Here is a 23422-nt window from a genome sequence, read left to right as displayed (position 1 = left end):
CTGTAGAACATGTAATGAAACAACGGTACATAATACACATAAACAACAACAAAAAGAGAGATACTGATGTCTGTTCCATGGATGTGGTCCCCATGGAAATGGAATTAGTCAAAGAACTGAAACATATTTTAAGATTGTTGTCACAAAATATACTGCAGACAACCCCCGATGTCGCCCTGTTGGCCCACTATCGTCAGCTACTATGGCAATCGGTGCAGTATCGTAAAAATTGGACGCTGAATCAATGGAAACTTGTTATCTGATCGGATGAATCGCTTTTCTTGTTGTACCGGGTCAAAATCAGACAATCGTTGTCAAATCTGACGAATTATTCCTGTCAGTGAATAAAGGTTCATCTCGACTACAGTCACTCTGAAGTGTAATGCAGCATTCAATTCGAAGGCATTGCTTAGCCTCCCATAATAATGTTTAACTTTTTGAAGTCCCCTAGTCTTTACGATTTAGAGGGATAAATTTAAAAACCTTGAATCAACATTCTCAACCCATTTTGATAAAAAAAATTCGAAGGGTGGTGGTATGAGTAAAAGTTTAAGAGATTGTGCTTCAGTTAGATTACCGAATTAAAATGCTTTCTAGGATTAAGGCACTTGACACGACAATTGAAACTTTTATACTTCTGAAGCACACAAATAATATCGTGGTATCTAGATCTTATTTTCTCATTAAAACATTCTCTGAGAAAATTTCACATTGTATATTGCTGTTTTGAGGCAGTGTATGTGTTTCGACGTGATAGTTGCTTCAGTTTTCTTTAGGTCGCCAGTGTCTGTTTAAATGCTGTGCAAGTTAAAGAATATAGCAGTAATGTACTAGCAGTGGCAGAGTAGAAATTTGTGTGTCATTATTTCAGTGGAAGCTAAAGTAGTTCACAAATACAACGCGAAAATTCGCGGTTCACATGTTGAAGCGCTGTTCCTTAGTGACATCGCAGCATCAGCCAATAGCAGCGAAGAACACTTTCGGCCCTATGTTAAGGTATGTTTTACACATGACATGAAAACGGCATTTTGCCGACAGTACAGCCCTGCAATTTGACCCATCGACATTACCGTATACTCGTACTGTTGCCAACACTGTTATCCAGCAATGTTTGCACGCTAGAACAGTTTTGCATGGAGCCGACTATGACTGCAAAATGGACGAAACTGAGCTAGTGCTGCTGCTCCACTTTGGCATTCCACAAGGGAAGGGGTTAAAAATAAAAACCCTTACTTGGGTTTTCCACAGTTCCTCCAAGTTGCCAAGCTGAATGCTTGGATGGTTCCACTAACAAGGCCATGACAAACATCCTGCACTGTCCACATCTAATCCTTTCCAACTTTGAATGCTTTTTATATAAAGCTGAGATTTTGTATGTATGTGTAAGAACTCCTCTCAGACCCCTGGACCAAAGTGGACCAAATTTGGCACACAGGGATTTTAATGGAGATAGAGAGACATGACATTTTTTAGTCCCTGCTGTACAAGCTGTCTTGCGTGACAGATGCACTGCATGGGAGTAGTGTCGCCCTGCTTTATATATCTGCTTTTGAAGGGCAGCCTATGCACCAGGGACAAGAACAGTGTTCCAATCCCCGACATGTAGGCTGCTCAGCACGAGAATCATGCTGCGCTGGGGCAACATCGGCCTGCTTTATTGGTCTGTGTTGCATGGCAGTGTACATGTCATAGGAAAAACAGTATTTCCAAGCCCTTGGCATATTGGCTGTGCTGCACAAAAGGACTGTTGTGGGACTGCGCCTGCGATGGTGTACTCAAGGACGAACCTAGGTGCACGAATGGCAAAACGTCATTTTTTCAGATGAATCTAGGTTCTGTTTAAAGCATCATGACGGTCGCATACGTGTTTGGCGACATCGCGGTGAACGCACATTGGAAGCGTGTATTCGCCATCGACATACTGTCGTATCACCCGGCATGGAGTGCCATTGGTTACACGTCTCGGTCACCTATTGTTCGCATTGACGGCACTTCGAACAGTGGACGTTACATTTCAGATGTGTTACGACCCGTGGCTCGACCCTTCATTCGATCCCTGTGAAACCCTGTATTTCAGCAGGATAATGCACGACCGCATGTTGAAGGTCCTGTAGGGGCCTATCTGGATACAGAAAATGTTCGACTGCTGCCCTGGCCAGAACATTCTCCAGATCTCTCAGCAACTGAAAACGTCTGGTCAATGGTGGCCGAGCAACTGGCTCGTCACAATACGCCAGTCACTACTCTTAATGAACCGTGGTATCGTGTTGAAGCTGCATGAGCAGCTGTACCTGTACGCGCCATCTGTTTGACTGAATGCCCAGGCGTATCAAGGCCGTTATTACGACCAGAGGTGGTTGTTTTGGGTACCGATTTCTCAGGATCTATGCACCCAAATTGAGTGAAAATGTAATCACATGTCAGTTCTAGTATATTTGTCCAATGAATACCCGTTTATCATCTGCATTTCTTCTTGCTGTAGCAATTTTAATGGCCAGTAGTGTAATATTTGTGTTGTATGACGACGATGGGAGAAAGTAGAGGGGGTAACCCGATGCCGGCACATGGCCTGCTCCTCTCGAATAGCACCAAGCAGGCCGCCAAGCTTAAAGCCCGCACCCGACGGACGGCTCACTATCGACGGCTTCACATGCCCCCTCTCGATGAGACACTGAGGTTTGTTATTTAAACCGTTGGTGCAGTGTGTGGTGGTCAGGAACTTCATACCAACACCTCTCCTTCCCTTGCCGGCCAAATGCCGTCGGTGAAAATATTTTCCACCTCGGGGATTTGAACTGGTACCCCGGGTCGAGCGCCACCTCCAGGGGACAATGCTGAGCGTGAGAGGGATGCGTTTGAAGACAATGACAGAGGTAGGTATTACCTAGCCGTACGAAATATTCTCCACCCTTGGTGCACAAGACCGGCAACCCCTACAATATTGTAGGAACTACTTGCTACAGAGCCCGCATCTCGTGGTCGTGCGGTAGCGTTCTCGCTTCCCACGCCCGGGTTCCCGGGTTCGATTCCCGGCGGGGTCAGGGATTTTCTCTGCCTCGTGATGGCTGGGTGTTGTGTGCTGTCCTTAGGTTAGTTAGGTTTAATTAGTTCTAAGTTCTAGGCGACTGATGACCTTAGCAGTTGAGTCGCATAGTGCTGAGTGCCAGCCACTTGCTACAGCCTGATCCATCAGCTATATTGCCCGGCCATCCACAATATTGCCCAGCCATCCAAAATATTTCCACATAGCAGCAATGTTGACGGCAACACTATTACGACCACATATTACCGTGTGGTTGCACGTTCAGTCTTTTTGTATGGACGTAGTGTGGAGCTGTCCGGGCCGCGGCGTTGGTGCGTCGCGTCGTCCAGGAAGGCCGGGGTAGCGTGGCTCCCTCGCGCTCAATGCGGGCCGCTTAATAGGCCAGAATTGCGGCCCTCTGCGCCGCGCCGTCTGTTCTGCTCTGCCGCTCTGCCAGCTGGCCCACAAAAACCTCTGGCCAACAGCGGTGAGCTCCACAAACATGCGCCATCAAGAGCACTTCGCGCCACCACGCTAGACTTTCTGTGCGGAGTAAAAGTGCACTTACGGTGTGAGGCGTACACCTCGGGCTACGCTACGCGTTTATTTTGGACCATAATCATTGCTTTGGTTGGTTGGTTGTTTCAAGCGAGGGGAGCAAGCAGATTACGGAAATATGTGAAAGGAAGTTGGCCGTGCCCATTGGAAGGAACCATCCCAGCATTTGCCTGAAGCTATTTAGGGAAAACCTAAATCATGGTGGCTGCACGCGGATTTGAACCGTCCCCCGCCCGAATGCGACTCCAGTATGTTAACTACTCGTTTTGGTGTGAACATTCGTAGGTTTCGCAAACTCTCCAACAAGTTTACAACATTCAACGTAACCCAGACCTCGGACTACGCTACAGGTCAGTCTGTCAGCAAAACTAAAGTTTCGTTAGCAATACTGAAAACAGTACCAGACCGTAACTGATAATCATCACTTTAAATGTGACTGCTTCTCGTTTCATTTCTAGCAATTGAAGCTCTGCATTCGCGACATACACTAACCAAAAGTATCCGGACGCCTATTAATGGAGATTAATGTACACTGTGTTCACCTTTCGCCTTTACAATGGCTTGAACTCTGCTGGGGCTACTTTCTGTTAATCCTCCCTAGTCGTCGAATATGGGGTGCCTAGGAAACCTGTTTTCTAACAAGGGAATCTCCCCATCGCACCCCCCTCAGATTTAGTTATAAGTTGGCACAGTGGATAGGCCTTGAAAAACTGAACACAGATCAGTCGAGAAAACAGGAAGAAGTTGTGTGGAACTATGAAAAAAATCAGCAAAATATACAAACTGAGTAGTCCATGCGAAAATAGGCAACATCAAGGATAGCGTGAGCTCAGGTGCGCCGTGGTCCCGTGGTTAGCATGAGCAGCTGCGTAAAAGAGGTTCTTGGTTCAAGACTTCCCGCGAGTGAAAAGTTTAACTTTTTATTTTCAGACAATTATTATCTGCCCATCCGTCCGTCCGTCCGTCCGATGCGAGGTAACTGTGCCGTAGTATGGGAACGCTACACCTAAACAAACATCGAAACACACGACGTCAGTCGACTACAGCGCACGGAAGAGAGAGAGTATTCCTGCTAACGGGGCTCCCTGGCTGGCAGTTGACTGTTCGCTACTTTGGACGGACAGATAATAATTGTCTGAAAATAAAAAATTAAACTTTTCATTCGAGGGAAGACTTGAACGAAGGACCTCTCGTTCCGCAGCTGCTCTCGCTAATCACCGGACCACGGCGCTCCTGAGCTCACACTATCCTTGATGTTGCCTATCTTCCGCATGGACTACTCAGTTTGTATATTTCGCTTATTTTTTTCATAGTTCCACACAACTGCAATGGTTCCATGAAAGTTGCCAATCCCTCGATTCATCTGATGGTGAGGTATTTATGTGTAATATCTGTGCAAATGTTCGTGACAGTGGTACCGATGCTGAAAATTAATGAAAAGTGCATTAAGTGAACTTTAAGAATGCAAAAGAAAAGTATCACGGAATTAATCACATTGGAGCTAGAAGCATGGGGCATTCCGTTTCGGAAATCGTTAGGGAGTTCGATATTCTGATAGCTAGAGTCTCGAGAGTGTGCCGAGAATACCAAATTTCAGGCGTTACCTCTCACCACAGGCGACGCAGTAGCCGATAGCCTTCACTTAGGGGACCAAACCCTGCCTATCTAACCCATGTTAATTTAGGCAAGTATTAGACACATTTCTGAAAAAAGTATTTGATTCAGGACCTTAATATTTTTGCTGTATGTTACATGATACTAATAGAGTCAACTGTACTGAAATCTACTTTATCCATTTTATAGTTTTTAAGAAATAGTTTTTTAAATTTATTAACAAAAAATATTAAGTTTTTTTCTGCAGAAAATATCTTTTTGTGAACTTCCTAAGTGGGGAATATTAATGAATGTGGTACCAGAGGTGGCTGTTTATGTTATGCAGAGTCTCTGAAAATTTCGTTCATTTATCTATGATAGTTTCTGATATAATGGGGCATATGTACTGAAAATTTTAGTTTGCGGGAAATCGACTTTAAAGAAAAAACTATTGAAATTAGTTACAGTTAATTAAAACTGTCCTGCTGCATATGATGGCCTTTCTTTGGCCTGTAGCAGGTCTTCCAGCTTCTTTTTCACCTCCCTGGATGTTTGTCTAGCTTTCTTGGCCATATTAGATGCAGACCTGTCTGCATCGGCTATCCTCATTTTATCGCAGTGTTGCAGCGCACTGATAATATTTTCGCCAGGATTAATTCCCAGCTTTTTCAGTACCTAACACTTTCCAATATTACCACAATTGAATGTAATAACAGCATCATGAACTCCTAGTTTCATTGTATGCTTGCCTACAAATACAGTTTTAGAAAGGCGGTTCCAAATTATGCCGTTGAAACATTCATTTGGGTTCTGTGTCTGGTTCAGATGGGTCTGAGCACTATGGGACTTAACTTCCGAGGTCATAAGTCCCCTAGAACTTAGAACTACTTAAACCTAACTAACCTAAGAACATCACATACATCCATGCCCGAGGCGGGATTCGAACCTGCGACCGTAGCGGTCGCGCAGTTCCAGACTGTAGCGCCTAGAACCGCTCGACCATTCTGTGCCTGCCCGTGCAGACATTTCCTTAGAAGGTCAGGATGAGGCAAGTCTCTGAAAATAGGTTTAATTGCTGTAATAACAGCAACAGGAAGAGAATGCTGGTGAGAATAAGATTCTCCAGTTGCCAGAGCCCTATTGTATTTGCACCACGAATTTTCTCCTGGTGGACACAATCAATGACATGGCTTATCATCAGTTGAGGACTTATGGAAGAATATGGCTCAAACATCTCTCTTCATTGCCTCCAGATTTTCTTTATTTCTTCTAATTGCCTGCCCATAGTATACCTGCAAGTTTTCTGTAACAACTACTCGCAATCACACTTGAACAAAACTAACCGCTTGTTTGAAAGCGTGTTGTTTGCAAACAGCAGAAACAAAAGAATACCGACTGTTGCATTCCAAGGGTACCCAACACACTCGTGAGTAAAAAAAATCCCTAACGTGCATTGTAGGGGATATAAAGATCTGTAATATATGCAGAAAAGTGGGTGACAGAAAAGTGGGCGTGGTACATAAACACACGTGGTAGGAAAATGCTCTTCAAATGTTGGAAAAAAAAATTTTCAGCAAAATCCTTTTCAGAGTACTTAAATAAAACCTTAATCTATCAAAATATGATGAAAACCGATAATAGATTTTTTTCGACCTGAACGCCGGTGTGGTCCCCTTGACGACCGAGAGCAGCAGCGTTTGCGTAGAGTTGTCAGTGCTAACAAACAGGCAACACCGCGTGAAATTACCGCAGAAATCAATGTGGGACGTACGACGAACATATCCGTTAGGACAGCGCAGCGAAATTTGGTGTTAATGAGCTATGGCAGCAGACGGCCGACGTGAGCGCCCTTGCTAAAAGCACTACATCGTCTGCAACGTGTCTCCTGCGCTCTTGACCATATCGGTTGGACCCTAGACGACTGGAAAACCGTGGACAGGGCAGGTGAGTCTCAATTTCAGTAGGTAAGAGCAGATGTCAGTGTCAGAGTGAGGCGCAGATGCCACAAAGCCTGGGAGGCAAGTAGTCAACAAGGCACCAAGGCAGGGTACAAGCTGATGGCGGCTCCATAATGGTGTAGGATGTGTTTACATGGAATCGACTGTGTCCTCTGATCCAACTGAACCAATCATTGAGTGTGAAATGGTCATGTTCGGCTATTTGGAGACCATTTTCAGCCGTTTATGGGCTTCACGTTCCCCAACAACGATGGAATTTTTACAGACGACAATGCGCTGTGTCACTGGGTCACAATTGCTCGCGATTGAGCTGATGAAAAATCTGAACAATTCGAGCGAATAATTTGGTCACTCATCGACCATTTATGGGACGTAATCTAGAGGTCGTGCTGCACCGGCAACACTTTCGCAGTTATTGACGGCTGTAAAGGCAGCACGGCCCAGTACTTCAGCAGCGGACTCCCACGATTTGTTGAGTCCGTACCACGTCCAGTTGGTGCACTACGCCCGGTAGGGGAATCTCCGGGACGATATTAGGAAATATCCCATGACTTTCTTCACCTCAGCGTATATCTCGCGAAAAGACAATCAAGGTATAATTAGCAACCGTTCTTCGCGCGCACCATTCGCGACTGGTGGAGGAAAGGAGAAAGTGGCAGTGGCACAGAAAGAACCCTCCGCCACACACCGTGAGGTGGCTCGTGGAGTACAGATGTGGATGTAGATATAGACCGCTTGTTCCGGTGTTCTTTGTTCGCACAAGCAGTGCACTGCAGACAAATACGTCAGTACAGTTCTTGATACATGCAGGCGGTACGCCTGAACGCTGTCACATCAGCGCGGAGTGATTCACAGGAAGCTGACAGAGATGTCTGAATCACGGCCTCGCTCAGCGAGACAGACGCCTATCGCGGTGAGCACACTCACTTGTCAGCGGAAAGGCGATTACGGGGAGCGCTAGCTAGCAACAGGCGTCCGGACGAGTCGTCTTCACCACACGTGTTGATATGATATGCTAGCATCTGCGTCAGCGCGCGGAGCAAAAAGAATAGTAACAGCGCCTCAAGCTTTGTTTACGTTCTGGCTCAGGGCTTTCCGACGAGCAGCTGCGGCGAGTCATGAGACTCCACCAACTGAGAAATCTAGAGAAAGAAAGAAATCACATAAAGTGATGAAAATGATATTTAATAACTTCGCAAATATACCAAAACTGATGTCGTAACGAAATATTGTGTGAACTTTCAAAGATATAAATATTATCTCTTCTCAGAAAAATAACGAAGACTCTGTAATCAATTAATATGATCTGCGGATGTAATTGCAATCTCTCTACTTTTTGCAAGAAGATTCTCTCTCGTCCTTTGTTTTCGTAGTGTAAGAAGCTGTTTTCTGACGAGGCATGGAAACTTGTAAGTTCCATGTAATGTTTAGCCTAAATATAATCAAATAGTACTTAAAAGTGTTGCCAATTCTATATGCTCCAGCTCCCATATTCATGAAGTGGTGAAATTAATTTCTTTATGCAAATTTTATAGGAGAGCATTGGTGCAGAGGTCAGCGCCATTGTTCTAAATGATAAACGTCCTGAGTCATAATAGTTATCTTAATATTTTCTAATTCTGATAATAAAAATAAATGTAAATGTATGAGATTTCTCTTGATTAGAAGTTCTTCCTTTGCAACAATAAAAGTAATCAATATTTTCAATATTGAATCATATTTGAGTAAACCGAGTTCAGTAATTTTTTTCCGATCCTCGCTTAACGAAATCTCCTTAGTCTTGCATTCTTACAAAAGTAAAAATAATTCACAAAAATCAGTTTTAACAACAAATACAGTCATTTATTTAGAATATTGTTTGAGTATTGGACCGGTGGCGTTTTTTTAATATAAAATCATCGTGTCTGTGTCCGCGGCTCGGGGTCCCGTGTTCGATTCCTGGCGGTGTCAGAGATTTTCTCTGCCTCAAGATGACTGGGTGTTATGTGTCTTTCATCATAATTTCATACTCAGTGGCGTTAAAGAGCTAGTGGAGCGGCGGCCGAACCGCCACGCCTGGGGACTTCCGGCCACCAATGCCATACGCTCATATATCGTGTCGGGAAAATTAACTGCGAGAAGCAACACAACTGAGTCACTGACGGATGGCTCTGAGCACTATGGGACTTAACATCTTAGGTCATCAGTCCCCTAGAACTTAGAACTACTTAAACCTAACTAACCTAAGGACATCACATACATCCATGCCCGAGGCAGGATTCGAACCTGCGACCGTAGCAGTCCACTGACGTAAGTAATTTTTCAGTTGGGAAACAGGTACAATAACACTAACTTCAACTTTTCATAGTATACGAGATTAAGTCACTTATTATCCGCAAAGCAGTTATAAAATTTTATTGTAATCAAACAGGAAACTTACAAGATAATCATTTTTCGACACAGTCTCCTTCCATCGTTGTAAAAGCTTTCTGATGCCCTCATAAAAGAAGGTTCTCGGTTGAGCTGCGAGCCAGGAATGCACCGCTTCTTTCACTGCTTCGTCAAAGGCAAATCGACGGCCCCTTAATGCCTGTTTGAGTGGACCAAACAAGTGACAGTCAGAAGGAGCAAGATCGGGACTATGTGGAGGATGATCCAGTACTTCAAATTTGAGTTTCTGTAGCGTTTCAGCAGTGTGGGCAGCAGTATGCGGACGGGCATTGTCGTGCAACAACACAACACCTTTTGACAGCAGTCCTCGGCGTTTGCCTTGAATGGCAGGCTTTAGCCTGGCAGTAAGCATCTCACTGTAACGTACACTGTTTACTGTTGTGCCCCTTTCCCCATAATGTTCCAGTGCGGGACCTCGTGCGTCCCAAAAAACCATAAGCGTCAGTTTTCCTGCGGGCGGTTGGGTCTTGAACTTTTTCTTGCACTGCGAATTCGGATGTTTCCATTCCAACCTCTGCCGTTTACTCTCCAGCTCGTAATGATGGACTCACGTTTCGTCACCAGTAATGATCCTGTCTAAGAAGTTGTCCCCTTTGTTACCATAGCGATCCAATGTTTTTTGCAGATGTCCAATCGCGTTTGTTTATGCAACTGTGTGAGTTGTTTTGGGACCCATCCTGCACAAACCTTATGAAACGCAAGTCTGCTGTGGATGATTTCGTAGGCAAAACCGTGACTAATTTGCAGACGATGTGCCACTTCGTCAATAGTTAATCGTCTGTCCAAGAGAATAATTTCACGTGAACGCTCAATGGTTTCTTCATTTTTGGCGGAAAACGGTCGTCTGGCTTCTTCATCGTGCGGAACACTTGTGCGACAATTTCGGAATTTTTCAGTCCATTCGTAGACACTCCATTGTGGCAAAACACTGTTCCCATACTGTACCTAAAGTCTTCGATGAATTTCGGCCTCTGATACGCCTTCCGACCACAAAAAACGGATCACTGAACGTTGCTCTTCTTTGGTGCAAATAGAAAGCGGAGCAGCCATGACTGACAGCACGGCAGCGATAACGAAATAACCTAGCAGCTTGAAAATTACAACGATATAACAACAAATAAACAAAGCATGCTTCATCAACGTAAAACGACAGTACTACCAAAATAAACATAAATATAACTAAATTGCGGATAATAATTTACTTACCCTCGTATAAAAACCAATACATACAGAACCATCACAAAGCCTTCGCCTTAGTTAAATGTTCCAACATGGAGAAAGCATTTGACTCCCCCAACACCAACTATCATACATACTGCCCCTGTCAGAAAAGTTCCAGCGCAGGTTTAAAAAAAAAAAAAAAAAAAAAAAAAAAAACCTTACAATATAATGATTCTATCTACTATCATAGTAGTCTCCTTGGCAATCTATACGTATTTGACAGCGTTTCTGGAGGTCGTGGAGGCAAGCAGGGAAATTTTCAACTGCATCGCTTGTAAGCTCGTTTCTCGCAGCCCGTTGGATGTTTGCGACATCTTGATGAAGCTTCCCTTTCAGTTGTCTTTTCACTCGCGGAAACAAGGAAAAAATCGCAAGGCGAAAGGTCGGCCTAATATGGGGGATGTCGTATGGCAATAACAAAATGTCTGGCCAGATACCCGCTAACAGATCTACACCTACATGGAAACTCAGCAAATCACACCTAAGTGCCTGGCAGAGGGTTCATCGAACCACCTTCACAATAATTCTCTATTATTCCAATCTCAAACAGATTGCGAAAAAAAACGAATACCTATATCTTTCCGTGCGAGCTCTGGTTGTTGTTGTTGTTGTTGTTGTCTTCAGTCCTGAGACTGGTTTGATGCAGCTCTCCATGCTACTCTATCCTGTGCAAGCTTCTTCATCTCCCAGTACCTACTGCAACCTACATCCTTCTGAATCTGTTTACTGTATTCATCTCTTGGTCTCCCTCTACGATTTTTACCCTCCACGCTGCCCTCCAACGCTAAATTTGTGATCCCCTGATGCCTCAGAACATGTCTTACGAACCGGTCCCTTCTTCTTGTCAAGTTGTGCCACAAACTCCTCATTAGTTATGTGATCTACCCACCTAATCTTCAGCATTCTTCTGTAGCACCACATTTCGAAAGCTTCTATTCTCTTCTTGTCCAAACTGCTTATCGTCCACGTTACACTCCATACAAATACTTTCAGAGAAGACTTCCTGACACTTAAATCTATACTCGTTGTTAACAAATTTTTCTTCTTCATAAATGCTTTCCTTGCCATTGCCAGTCTACATTTTATATCCTCTCTACTTCGACCATCATCAGTTATTTTGCCCCCCAAATAGGAAAACTCCTTTGTGTCTCATTTCCTAATCTAATTCCCTCAGCATCACCCTACTTAATTCGACTACATTCCATTATCCTCGTTTTGCTTTTGTTGATGTTCATCTTACATACTCCTTTCAAGACACTGTCCATTCCGTTAAACTGCTCTTCCAAGTCCTTTGCTGTCTCTGACAGAATTACAAAAAAATGGTTCAAATGGCTATGAGCACTATGGGACTTAACTGCTGTGGTCATCAGTCCCTTACAACTTCGAACTACTTAAAACTAATTAACCTAAGGACATCACACACATCCATGCCCGAGGCAGGATTCGAACCTGCGAGCGTAGGACAGAATTACAATGTCATCGGCGAACCTCAACGTTTTTATTTCTTCTCCATGGACTTTAATACCTACTCCGAATTTTTCTTTTGTTTCCTTTACTGCTTGCTCAATATACAGATTGAATAACATCGGGGAGAGGCTACAACCCTGTCTCACTCCCTTCCCAACCACTGCTTCCCTTTCATGTCCCTCGACTGTTATAACTGCTCTGGTTATCCTTATATTATTATTATGATCGTTTCTCCCTGTGAAGGTCGGGCTTAACAAAATATTTTCGTATTTGGAGGAGAAAGATGGTGATAGAAATTTCGCGAAAAGATACCGCCGCAATGGAAAACACTTTTTGTTTTACTTGTCTTCCAAGGATCCCACACCGCACAGCTGTACTTCAAAAGGGACGGACAAGCGTATTGTAGGCAGTGTCTGTAGTAGATCTGTTACGTTTTGTAAGTGTTCTGTCAGTAAAATGCTGTCTTTAGTTTTCCCTCCCCACAACAAAAATTTTTACGTGTTCTTTTCTAGGTATGTAGTTGAATTTACGGCCTTTAGATCTGACTGATTTATCGTGTAATCGAAGTTTAACGGTTTCCTTTTAGCGCTGATGTGGATGACTTCACAGTTTTCGTTGTTTAGGATCAATTGCTAATTTTTGCACGATACAAATACCTTTTCTAAATCGTTTTGCAATTTGTTTTCATCTTCTGATCACTGTACTAGTCGATAAACGACAGTGTCATCTGCAAACAACCTAAGACGGCTGTCAGATTGTCACCTAAATCGTTTATATAAATAAGGAACAGCAGAAGGAAGCTATAACATTCCCTTGGCGAACGCCAAAAACCACTTCTGTTTTCTCCGATGACTTTCTGTCAATTACTACTAATTGTGAGCTCTCTGACAGAAAATCACGAATCCAGTCACATAACTGAGACTATACTCCATAAGCGCTACAAGCCGCTCGTGCGGTATAGCGTAAAATGCCTTCTGGAAATCTAAAAACATGGAATCAGTTTGAAATAATCAGTTTGAAATCACTTGTTAGCAGCACTGGCCACGCAGTAAGAATCAGTCCTGAGAACACCACAAATCAGGGCGTCTACGTCTAATTGCTTGTCGCGAGCGTTGCAAAACTTCGACGTAAAGATTTTCGTTCACTGCTTGACCTATAGGAACTACTCATGGTGAACTTATCCTTTACTATCAAAGAATACAATCGACATTACCTTTGTTCTCGAAGATTGTCGTTTGGCATCTTTCGAGGCTGGTAATCCAGGACTCCGCCATTCAGTACTTTGACGCTTTGTGTAAGGGTCATAGTTGCTTTGTGTGAGGGTCGTAGTGGTAGCACCAACTTTCATCCCCAGCAAAATCTTTGACAGAAATGTGGTATCACATCTGGCTCTGTCAGCAGAAATTCTTCGCCTTTCCTCTTTCTGTTCGTCTATTAGTGTGTGATGGACGAGTTTTGCATTAAGTTTCCGTTTCCCTAAATCTTCGCGTACAATCTTACGGCACACATCACGATTTGAATTTAGTTGTTCTAATATCGCACTCACAGTTACAGGACAAACTTATTGCAACGACTGCCTTGCACGCTCCTCGTTTGCATAGTTGAATGCTCTAGACGGGCGACCAACTCCTGTGATCGTCTTACACTGAGCCTCTGCCTTCACGAAACGTTTTGTGACACTCGAAAACATGACTTCTTGAATGTACCTCTCCTCCATATGCTTGCTTAATCATTGTCAACATTTCACTAGCGGTTTTTTCGAGCTTAACTGAGAACATGTTCTCTCTTTGCTCACAATCAGCATCCATTGTGTCACCGTAACTAATGTGCCAAGAACCCAATCAGTGTGTTGCTAATAGTAACTACAAACCTGCCACCTTGTGAGTTGGAGCGGAAACATGGCCAAGCTCATTTCAAGGACGCACACATACTAGGTAACATAAAAACAGCATTGTTGTTCCTTTTTAGCACTGCAAACTCAAAAATTGAAATCCTGTCCTTGAACTTTTCTGACAAAGGGTGTATTATTTTTCAAGTCAACGTTCCTTTTTCTCAACACACAAAATCGTAAAGGGTTGAATAAGGTATCGTTAGAAATGCTTCTAACTGGCTTATGACACAGCATACGGATTTTGCGCCGAAACGTACTATTTGTGGAAAATTTTAATGCAAAAGTCAAAAGGCAAAAGGGCATCGTGGATACCAAGCTTCACACTTATCATTTTACAAAGCTAAGTTATTAATCACGAATAGGAGACTCCCTTTTCATGTTACTTTATTGCAAATATCATTTTATTTGTTTTAAAGTATTTATTAATTTATTAACTGGATAATTTGTATACAACATTGTCATAGATAAAAACTATGACCACTGCGGTAGTCCATTATCTCCGCGTGCCGTACAAGTTGACTATTCTAGGCGAATATACATTCCGAAACGACAAACATATTTGCCATTGTCACCTTGAATTGTGATTTACCTACTGCTACTACGACCTACTGTAATTGAAAATGTTTGTCAAGTTAAAATTATAGTTTGTGACCCCACATACAGACCTTGATCTCCGCCTGTCGTGTAAGCTGGGACAAACATTCTGAATGCAAAACACATTTTTGGACAAATGGAAATCTATACACAAATTCTCAGGCCTCGAAAGGCCCAAAGGTACTGACCGACTGCCGTGTCGTCCTCAGCCACTCATCCAGTAGGTGTCACTGGATGTAGATATGGAGGGGCATGTGGTCAGCACACTGCTCTCCCGGCCATTGTAAGTTTTTGTGACTGTGTGGGGCGGTGGGTAAATAATCATTTGATCGATGTTTCTCTGTGTCATTATCAAAAGACACTCAAATTGTCTGTGCGTACTTTACATCTACCTTCGCCGTTTACAAGAGCCTGAACACTATTTTTACGGCCAGCCAGAAAGCGATGGATAACAACAGTCTGTATGTCCAAATTACTCTTTGTGCTCACTGAAAGAAATCGTTTCTACTTGCTATTTAGTCAGTGGAATCTGGAATTATGACCATATGTAAAAGTTTTGATTTCTAGCTGATTGATATATTCTTTAAGAGTTCACATGCTCAAAATATAGTAATGTCAATAATAATAATAATAATAATAATAATAATAATAATAATAATAATAATCAACAACTCAACCAATTACTAAAGATAACAGAAGTATCTCATTCTGGAAACATCCCCCAGGCTGTGGCTAAGCCATGTCTCCGCAATATCCTTTCTTTCAGGAGTGCTAGTTCTGCAAGGTTCGCAGGAGAGCTTCTGTAAAGTTTGGAAGGTAGGAGACGAGGTACTGGCAGAAGTAAAGCTGTGAGTACCGGGCGTGAGTCGTGCTTCGGTAGCTCAGTTGGTAGAGCACTTGCCCGCGAAAGGCAAAGGTCCCGAGTTCGAGTCTCGGTCGGGCACACAGTTTTAATCTGCCAGGAAGTTTCATAACAGAAGTATTCAGCAATGATATAAATATGGCTTTTGGAACTGACAAATGTAAGAAAAATAGCATAGTCAAGGGAAAACACACTAAACAAGAAGATTACATATTGGATAACCACAGCGACTGCATAGAAGCGATGGAAAAAACAGATGCCTATAAATATCTAGGATACAGACAAAAAATAGGAATAGATAATACAAATATTAAAGAAGAACTAAAAGAAAAATATAGACAAAGACTAACAAAAATACCGAAAACAGAATTGACAGCAAGAAACAAGACAAAAGCTATAAATACTTATGCTATACCAATATTGACCTACTCATTTGGAGTAGTGAAATGGAGTAACACACACCTAGAAGCACTCAATACACTTACACGATCACAATGCCACAAATATAGAATACATCACATACATTCAGCAACAGAAAGATTCACAGTAAGCAGAAAGGAAGGAGGAAGGGGATTTATCGACGTAAAAAACCTACATTATGGACAGGTAGACAATTTAAGAAAATCCTTTATAGAACGAGTAGAAACTAGCAAAATACACAAAGCAATCACTCATATAAATACATCGGCTACACCACTGCAATTTCATAACCACTTCTACAACCCTTTAGATCACATAACATCAACAGATACGAAGAACAGAGCCACACATCGATCAAGACGCATCCAACACATGGCTAAGAAAAGGCAATATATACAATGGAAGGATTCATGATTGCAATACAGGATCAAACAATAAACACCGGATATTACAGCAAGCATATTATTAAAGATCCCAATACCACAACAGATAAATGCAGACTTTGCAAACAACAAATAGAAACAGTAGATCACATCACAGGCGGATGTAGAATACTAGCAAATACAGAATACCCCAGAAGACATGACAATGTAGCAAAAATAATACATCAACAACTTGCCATACAACATAAACTAATAAAACAACATGTTCCCACATACAAGTATGCACCACAAAATGTACTGGAGAATGATGAATACAAATTATACTGGAACAGAACCATTATAACAGATAAAACAACACCACATAACAAACCTGACATCATACTCACCAATAAAAAGAAGAAATTAACACAACTAATCGAAATATCCATACCCAATACAACAAATATACAGAAGAAAACAGGAGGAAAAAATTGAAAAATACATCCAACTGACCGAGGAAGTCAAGGACACGTGGCATCAGGATAAAGTTGACATTACACTAATTATACTATCAACTACAGGAGTCATATCACACAATATTCACCAGTACATCAACGCAATACAGCTACATCCAAACTTATATATACAACTACAGAAATCTGTAATTATTGATACATGTTGAATTACCCGAAAGTTCCTAAATGCAATGTAACATATACCGTACAGTTAAAAGGAAGTCACGCTTGATCCAGGTCCGCGTCACTTTCCATTTTTAACCAGACCTAAGGTCTGAGAAAGGAAAGAAGATGATGATAATAATAATAATAATAATAATAATACGTCTGTCAAAAACAGTACTGTTAACAAGTAAAATGGTCTATCACCCTGACTTCTAATCACCAGAGTTAGTTGCTCGCCATAAAAGGGGAAATTATCTGACCACTGAAAACCAAGTAATCCAGGATGGTTCACAGTCCTCGTGAGTTCGCCTCCTACTTTTACCTAAAATGCTTTTGATAGCTGCCCAGCTCTGAGGTCGTCTAACGCACAGAGCACGCAGGCGTTTGACTGACGAGGACAGATTGTTATCTCGGTGTGAAGTGTCTCTTTCAATTAATCAACCGCCCTATAGGCACAAGTAGCAGTACTAAATGGCCCATTTCTCGGACATGTATTAGTTAATATTTCTGTCGTTTAACAATTTACAATCTTCTTAATTTTTGTATAAGTAGAGTTCAGTTTGTTTTAGTTACTGAAAAAGTTTTAGCACGACTGCATTTAAACTTTGCTGGCTAGAATTTTTAGAACGGAACCGACAGTAGAGCGTGACTTCTGAACTGCCTTTTTATGATTCCTTGTAACTACCGTTATTTACAATATAGTCTTGAAACTTGGTACAGCTGTCTTATTTTCTGAATGTAATAGTGTGCTGTAAGTGGAACATTCTGTGACAAATACAAATGGTAATTAATGTATTACGAATAACGACGTTTTCGTTCCAAATTTGGTTTTTTGTAAATAACTTGAAAAATAATAGAGGTAGCTTACTGGTGCCACATCATACTGAGGCTACATACGAATTTTCACGTTTCTGAGTGTAATATTTAGCGCCTTCAATTTTTCGTAAAAATGTCAATTTTGACCGAAATATCGCTCTGATCAAGTTGACACCTGTAACTTTTAATTATGACCTACTTTCGCTTATTCTTATCAATTTTTAACTTTCTTTTATTAAAATTATATACTTTTCCTGATACACCGGGTGATCAAAAAGTCAGTATAAATTTGAAAACTGAATAAATCACGGAATAATGTAGATAGAGAGGTACAAATTGACACACATACTTGGAATGGAATGGGGTTTTATTAGAACCAAAAAAATACAAAAGTTCAAAAAATGTCCGACAGATGGCGCTTCATCTAATCAGAATAGCAATAATTAGCATATTAAAGTAAGGCAAAGCAAAGATGATGATCTTTACAGGAAATGTTCAATATGTCCACCATCATTCCTCAACAATAACTGTAGTAGAGGAATAATGTTGTGAACAGCATTGTAAAGCATGTCCGGAGTTATCGTGAGGCATTAGCGTCGGATGTTGTCTTTCAGCATCCCTAGAGATGTCGGTCGATCACGATACACTTGCGAGTTCAGGTAACCCCAAAGCCAATAATCGCACGCACTGAGGTCTGGGGGCCTGGGAGGCCAAGCATGACGAAAGTGGCGGCTGAGCACACGATCACCACCAAACGACGCTCGCAAGAGGTCTTTCACGCGTCTAGCAATATGGGGTGGAGCGCCATCCTGCATAAACATCGTACGTTCCAGCAGGTGTTTATCAGCCAGGCTGGGGATGATGCGATTCTGTAACATATCGGCGTACCTCTCACCCGTCACGGTAGTAGTTTTACTGTCCAGCGCCATCCGTGGGACATTTTGTGAACTTTTTTTTCTTCTTCTTCTTCTTCTTCTTCTTATAAAACCCCATGTCATTCCAAGCATGTGTGTCAGTTTTTACCTCTCTATCTACATTATTCCGCGATTTATTAAGTTTTCAAATTTATACTGACTTTTTGATCACCCGGTATATTAATTTGATCATTCTGAGACTTTACCATGTTAACATTAATATACTTCTCTGCCTCGTGATGACTGGGTGTTGTGTGATGTCCTTAGGTTAGTAAGGTTTAAGTAGTTGTTAAGTTCTAGGGGACTGATGATCACAGGTCCATAGATGTTAAGTCCCATAGTGCTCAGAGCCATAACATTAATATACTTTAGCATAGGACACGAGGTACTGGCGGAGGTAAAGCTGTGAGGACGGGGCGTGAATCGTGCTTGGGTAGCTCAGTGGTAGCCGGCACGATAGCGTGTTCGGTTCTGAGAGCCGGCGGCCCTCGGTAATAAAATAACTGTGCAACGGAATCAACGATCAACTTGAACGGGTGTCATATGACGTCCGCCCAGACCAAACACAACAAATAATACCGAACAAAATGAAAAAAAAGATGGTAGAGCACTTGCCCGCGAAAGCCAAAGGTCCCGAGTTCGAGTCTCCGTCCGGCGCACAGTTTTAATCCGTCAGGGAGATTTACTTTAGCATAAACTGATCGAGTTTGGAAAAGTTATTCCAGTTCTTAACTTCACCCTTGGCTTATGGTGCAATCCTTTGTATGTTAAGCACAGGCGCGCTACGGACGATGTGGCGCTAGTAGCAGTGAATTGGGGTAATCCCCGACTCACTCGCTCTCCTCTGTACCACTTAACAATGATATAGCGCTTGTTTCGCCTCATCTGGAGCCGGACGATGTGGCGCTAGTAGCAGTGAATTGGGGTAAACCCCGACTCACTCGCTCTCCTCTGTACCACTTAACAATGATATAGCGCTTGTTTCGCCTCATCTGGAGCCGCTATTCTTTAGTTAAGTAAGTTCTCAATTGACGTCACAAGGACTGAGTGCACGTTGTGGCGACGTGTCGCTGGTAGTAATGAATTCGGGACAGCCCCGGCACATTCGCTCGCCTCTGTACCTCTAACAGTGACACAGCGCTAGTTTCGCCTCATCCGGAGCCGCAACTATTCAAATGGCTCTGAGCACTATGGGACTTAACATCTATGGACATCAGTCACACAACACCCAGTCATCACGAGGCAGAGAAAATCCCTGACCCCGCCGGGAATCGAACCCGAAACCCGGGCGTGGGAAGCGAGAACGCTACCGCACGACCACGAGCTGCGGACGCAACTATTCATCACGAAACTACTCAATTGGCCTCACTAGGACAGAGTGTACCCTGCATGCCAACAGCACTCGGCAGACCCAGGCGGTGACCCATCCAAGTGCTAGCCAAGCCCGACAGTGCTTAACTTCGGTGATCTGACGGGAATGGGCGTTACCACTGCGGCAAGCGCATTGACGTGTATACAAGTATTTTCATAAATTCATGATTGCTATTTTACGCCATTTGGTTCATTTTTAAGGATGTTTTCTCTTCTTTCCCGCAACTACCCTTATCCCAAAAAAGCACACTTACTCCAAATACTGTAAATATTTAAAACTATGAAATGTTTCAGGTACACGACGACGGTGAGGGTATCTGAACACAAGCCCTACCAGGTGAGAGAGTACACGTGGTGCTTCAACTTCCCACCAAGATGCTCAAAGTATAAGGTCAACTTCAAGACTGTCTACAAGACTCAAGTAAGTTCCTATGATATTTAGAAAAGCTCATTGCTAAGTAAGAGTGCTACATGAAATCTAGTACAGAGCATATGTTTATTCACTTACTTATTCATTTGTCTTGAGACAGTCTCAATTCATGGATGTAGTCAAAACATACACTATAGTTATGTATTCAGTTTTAAGCAGTTGGTTTTCCAACTGAGCTGACGATCTTCTGTGATCCAAAAAACTTCTACTTCCTACAGTTCTTTTGTTTGAGAAGACTATTTTTTGTAGCTTGTGGAGTTATATGAGAGCTGTATATAGGGCCTACCAAGTCTTCTCAAAATTCAAGGGTAATCAATTTGCCTTCAACCATCTGTTGATGTTTTTGAATATTCATTATCCACCTTTTCAGCAAAGGGACAGGTACTCATTTTTACACTGAGGTGTCAAGTCATGGCATACCTCCTCATATATCAGATCTCTTTTTGCTTGGCATAGTGCAGCAGCTAGACATGGCATCAACTCAAAAACTCATTGGAAGTCTTCATTATGGAGCCAACACCAGCTTGCACAGCGTCTTGACAACCCAGGTCTATGCCTTCGTGGGGTCTGCGCCATACTGGACCCTTACTCTTACCAACTGAAATTGGGACTCATCTGACAAGGTCACGAGCCCAGGAAACATGCTGCAGCCCATGTCATGCTGTTAAGAAAGGCACTTGTCTGTTGTTTGCTGTCATAGTCCATTAACGCCAAATTTCACCACACTGCCCTCGTGGATACATTAGTTTCAAATCCCACATCAGTTTCTGTGGTTATTTCATGCAGTGTTACTTGTATGTTAGTTATCCGTGGTGGTATCCACTGTGTTATCCATGGTGAGAGCTAATGCCTGAAATTTGGTATTCTTAGCATGTTCTTGACACTGCGGATATCAGAATGTGAATTCCCTTATGATTTCCGAAATGGAATGTATAGTGCGCCTAGCTCTAACTAGCAATCTGTGTTGAAAGTGCAGCCATAATCACATCGGAAACCTTTTCACAGATGACAGTTCCCCAATGCACTGCCCTTTTATACCTCTTGTATGCAGTACTGCCGTCATTTTCTATCACCAATCTACATTTCATATTTTCTCCACTTTTTCCATCATCAGTTACTTTACTGCCCAAATAACAAAACCCGTCTACTAATTATAGTGTCTTTTTTCCAACTTTTTTTCCAATCTAATCCTGGCAGCATCCTGTGACTTGACTACAGTCCATTACCTTTGTTTTAATTTTGTTGATATTAATCGTAATAACCTCTTTTCAAGAACGGGCCATTACATCCGACTGCTTTTCCTAGTCCTTTGCTGTCTTCAAGGGACGTGTCATCATCAAACCTCAAAGTTTTTATTTTTTCTCAAAAAGATACAAAGATTTGTATGAGATATTTTAAAGAAGACAGTTATGAAATTTCTCATTTTTCATTTGTGGTAGGGATCTTCTTATATTTTGATGTAAATTTTCCATCAAATGAGTTTTCTCATAAAATTAGAGGGTGTTTGGTGCTGTCTCTTGTAAGTTTTCTATGGCATACTTGGTTTATAGATAGGCTTGGTGAAGATAGATAAATTGTCAGCAAAAGATATTCACTACAGTTTGATTCTCTGTCCTGAGACAGTGAGGTTTGTATTCTCTTTCCCCCATTCTCTGGTGACTGTGTCTAACATTATGTGATGGGGAGACTACATTGTCGAATTTTTCTACACTTTTTTCACCAAGAAATTTCATTTAAGATGATGTGTCTGCGAGAGTCTGCTAGATTAGTTTTCTAGTCTTCCTGTCTACTATGAGTTCTGCTAAAGTGCCTAGAATGGTTTGTCTGTCAGCTTCTTAATATCCACTAAGGTGGGAAATGTGGTGGTATCTTAATTTATCCTTGATATTGTCTTCAGCCACCAAAAAATATCAATTTTTGAAATATAAGTTGTGGTGACACACTGATCCGAAGTGTAGCACAAAGTCTAAGTTGACTTGGAACTTACTTCGCAATGTATTTACTCCTAAATTGCATTCTTTGCTGACGCCAAGACTTTTTCAATTGACCTTTGATGTGCATGGCCTCAATACAAAAAAACAAAAATAGTTTTCATGTAGACTCTCCCTCACCATGTAGAGTTCAGAGTGATGTTATGTGCTCCGATTTGAGGATATTCAACAAGCTCTCAGTTAACATAAATTGGAAATCACAACCAACATCATTAGACAAGCTGTCAATAAAAAATATGAACATATGTATCCAAATATGGAAAAGCCTCGTTAGCTTCATGGCAAGCAGCAGTGTTTGTTATAAATCTGTGTTGCAAGTACTAATGAACTGTGAACAGGGCTCTGTATTTACACATGTAATTTTCTTAAGTACCATTGTAATTAAGAAAATAAGAAGCTACTAATAGAGGATTTATAGATGCTGTATAATGATCTATTAAATTTCAGGCGTGTAGCCACATAAATAACATTTCTTATAATATTTCAGCTGTATGCTTTTTCTTCAATAAAATTCTTCAGGGTATCAGACCGCATCGTCATAATTTAAAATGCGCCAATGTTTCGGCCAGCGTTGCAGCTAGCCTTCATCAGGGCCTTACGTTATGCTTTTTGGCTGTCTTCAGTGTGAGACAAATGACGGATGCTACAGCACTCACTGTACTTTTAAACCCACAGACCACACTGCTATGCACACATTCACAGATACACGAGTGCCTGAGATATTGATTGGCAGCAAAAACATGTGCATTAATTGAATATGTGGCTAAGTGGTTTATCCCCTGTGGGAGGTCAATGTATTGTTATGAGCTCCACTGAAGATGGCCGAAAGGTATATGGCCAAA

General features: G+C 42.1%; 1 protein-coding gene across 2 annotated transcripts in view; it reads left to right on the top strand.

Moving 5' to 3' along the window:
* Positions 1-23422, top strand: part of LOC124552443 (protein draper) — a 406470-nt gene that overhangs the window by 278835 nt on the left and 104213 nt on the right. For both annotated transcript variants that reach the window (XM_047126717.1, XM_047126716.1), the window contains exon 3: positions 20454-20580. In XM_047126717.1, the coding sequence (XP_046982673.1) occupies positions 20454-20580 (127 nt within the window). The remainder of the gene's footprint in view (positions 1-20453; positions 20581-23422) is intronic.

The sequence above is a fragment of the Schistocerca americana genome, chromosome 10, assembly GCF_021461395.2.
Source record: "Schistocerca americana isolate TAMUIC-IGC-003095 chromosome 10, iqSchAmer2.1, whole genome shotgun sequence".
NCBI classification, from domain to species: domain Eukaryota; kingdom Metazoa; phylum Arthropoda; class Insecta; order Orthoptera; family Acrididae; genus Schistocerca; species Schistocerca americana.
The sequence above is the reverse complement of the archived record's forward strand: the minus strand, read 5'-3'. Positions and strand labels throughout refer to the sequence as shown.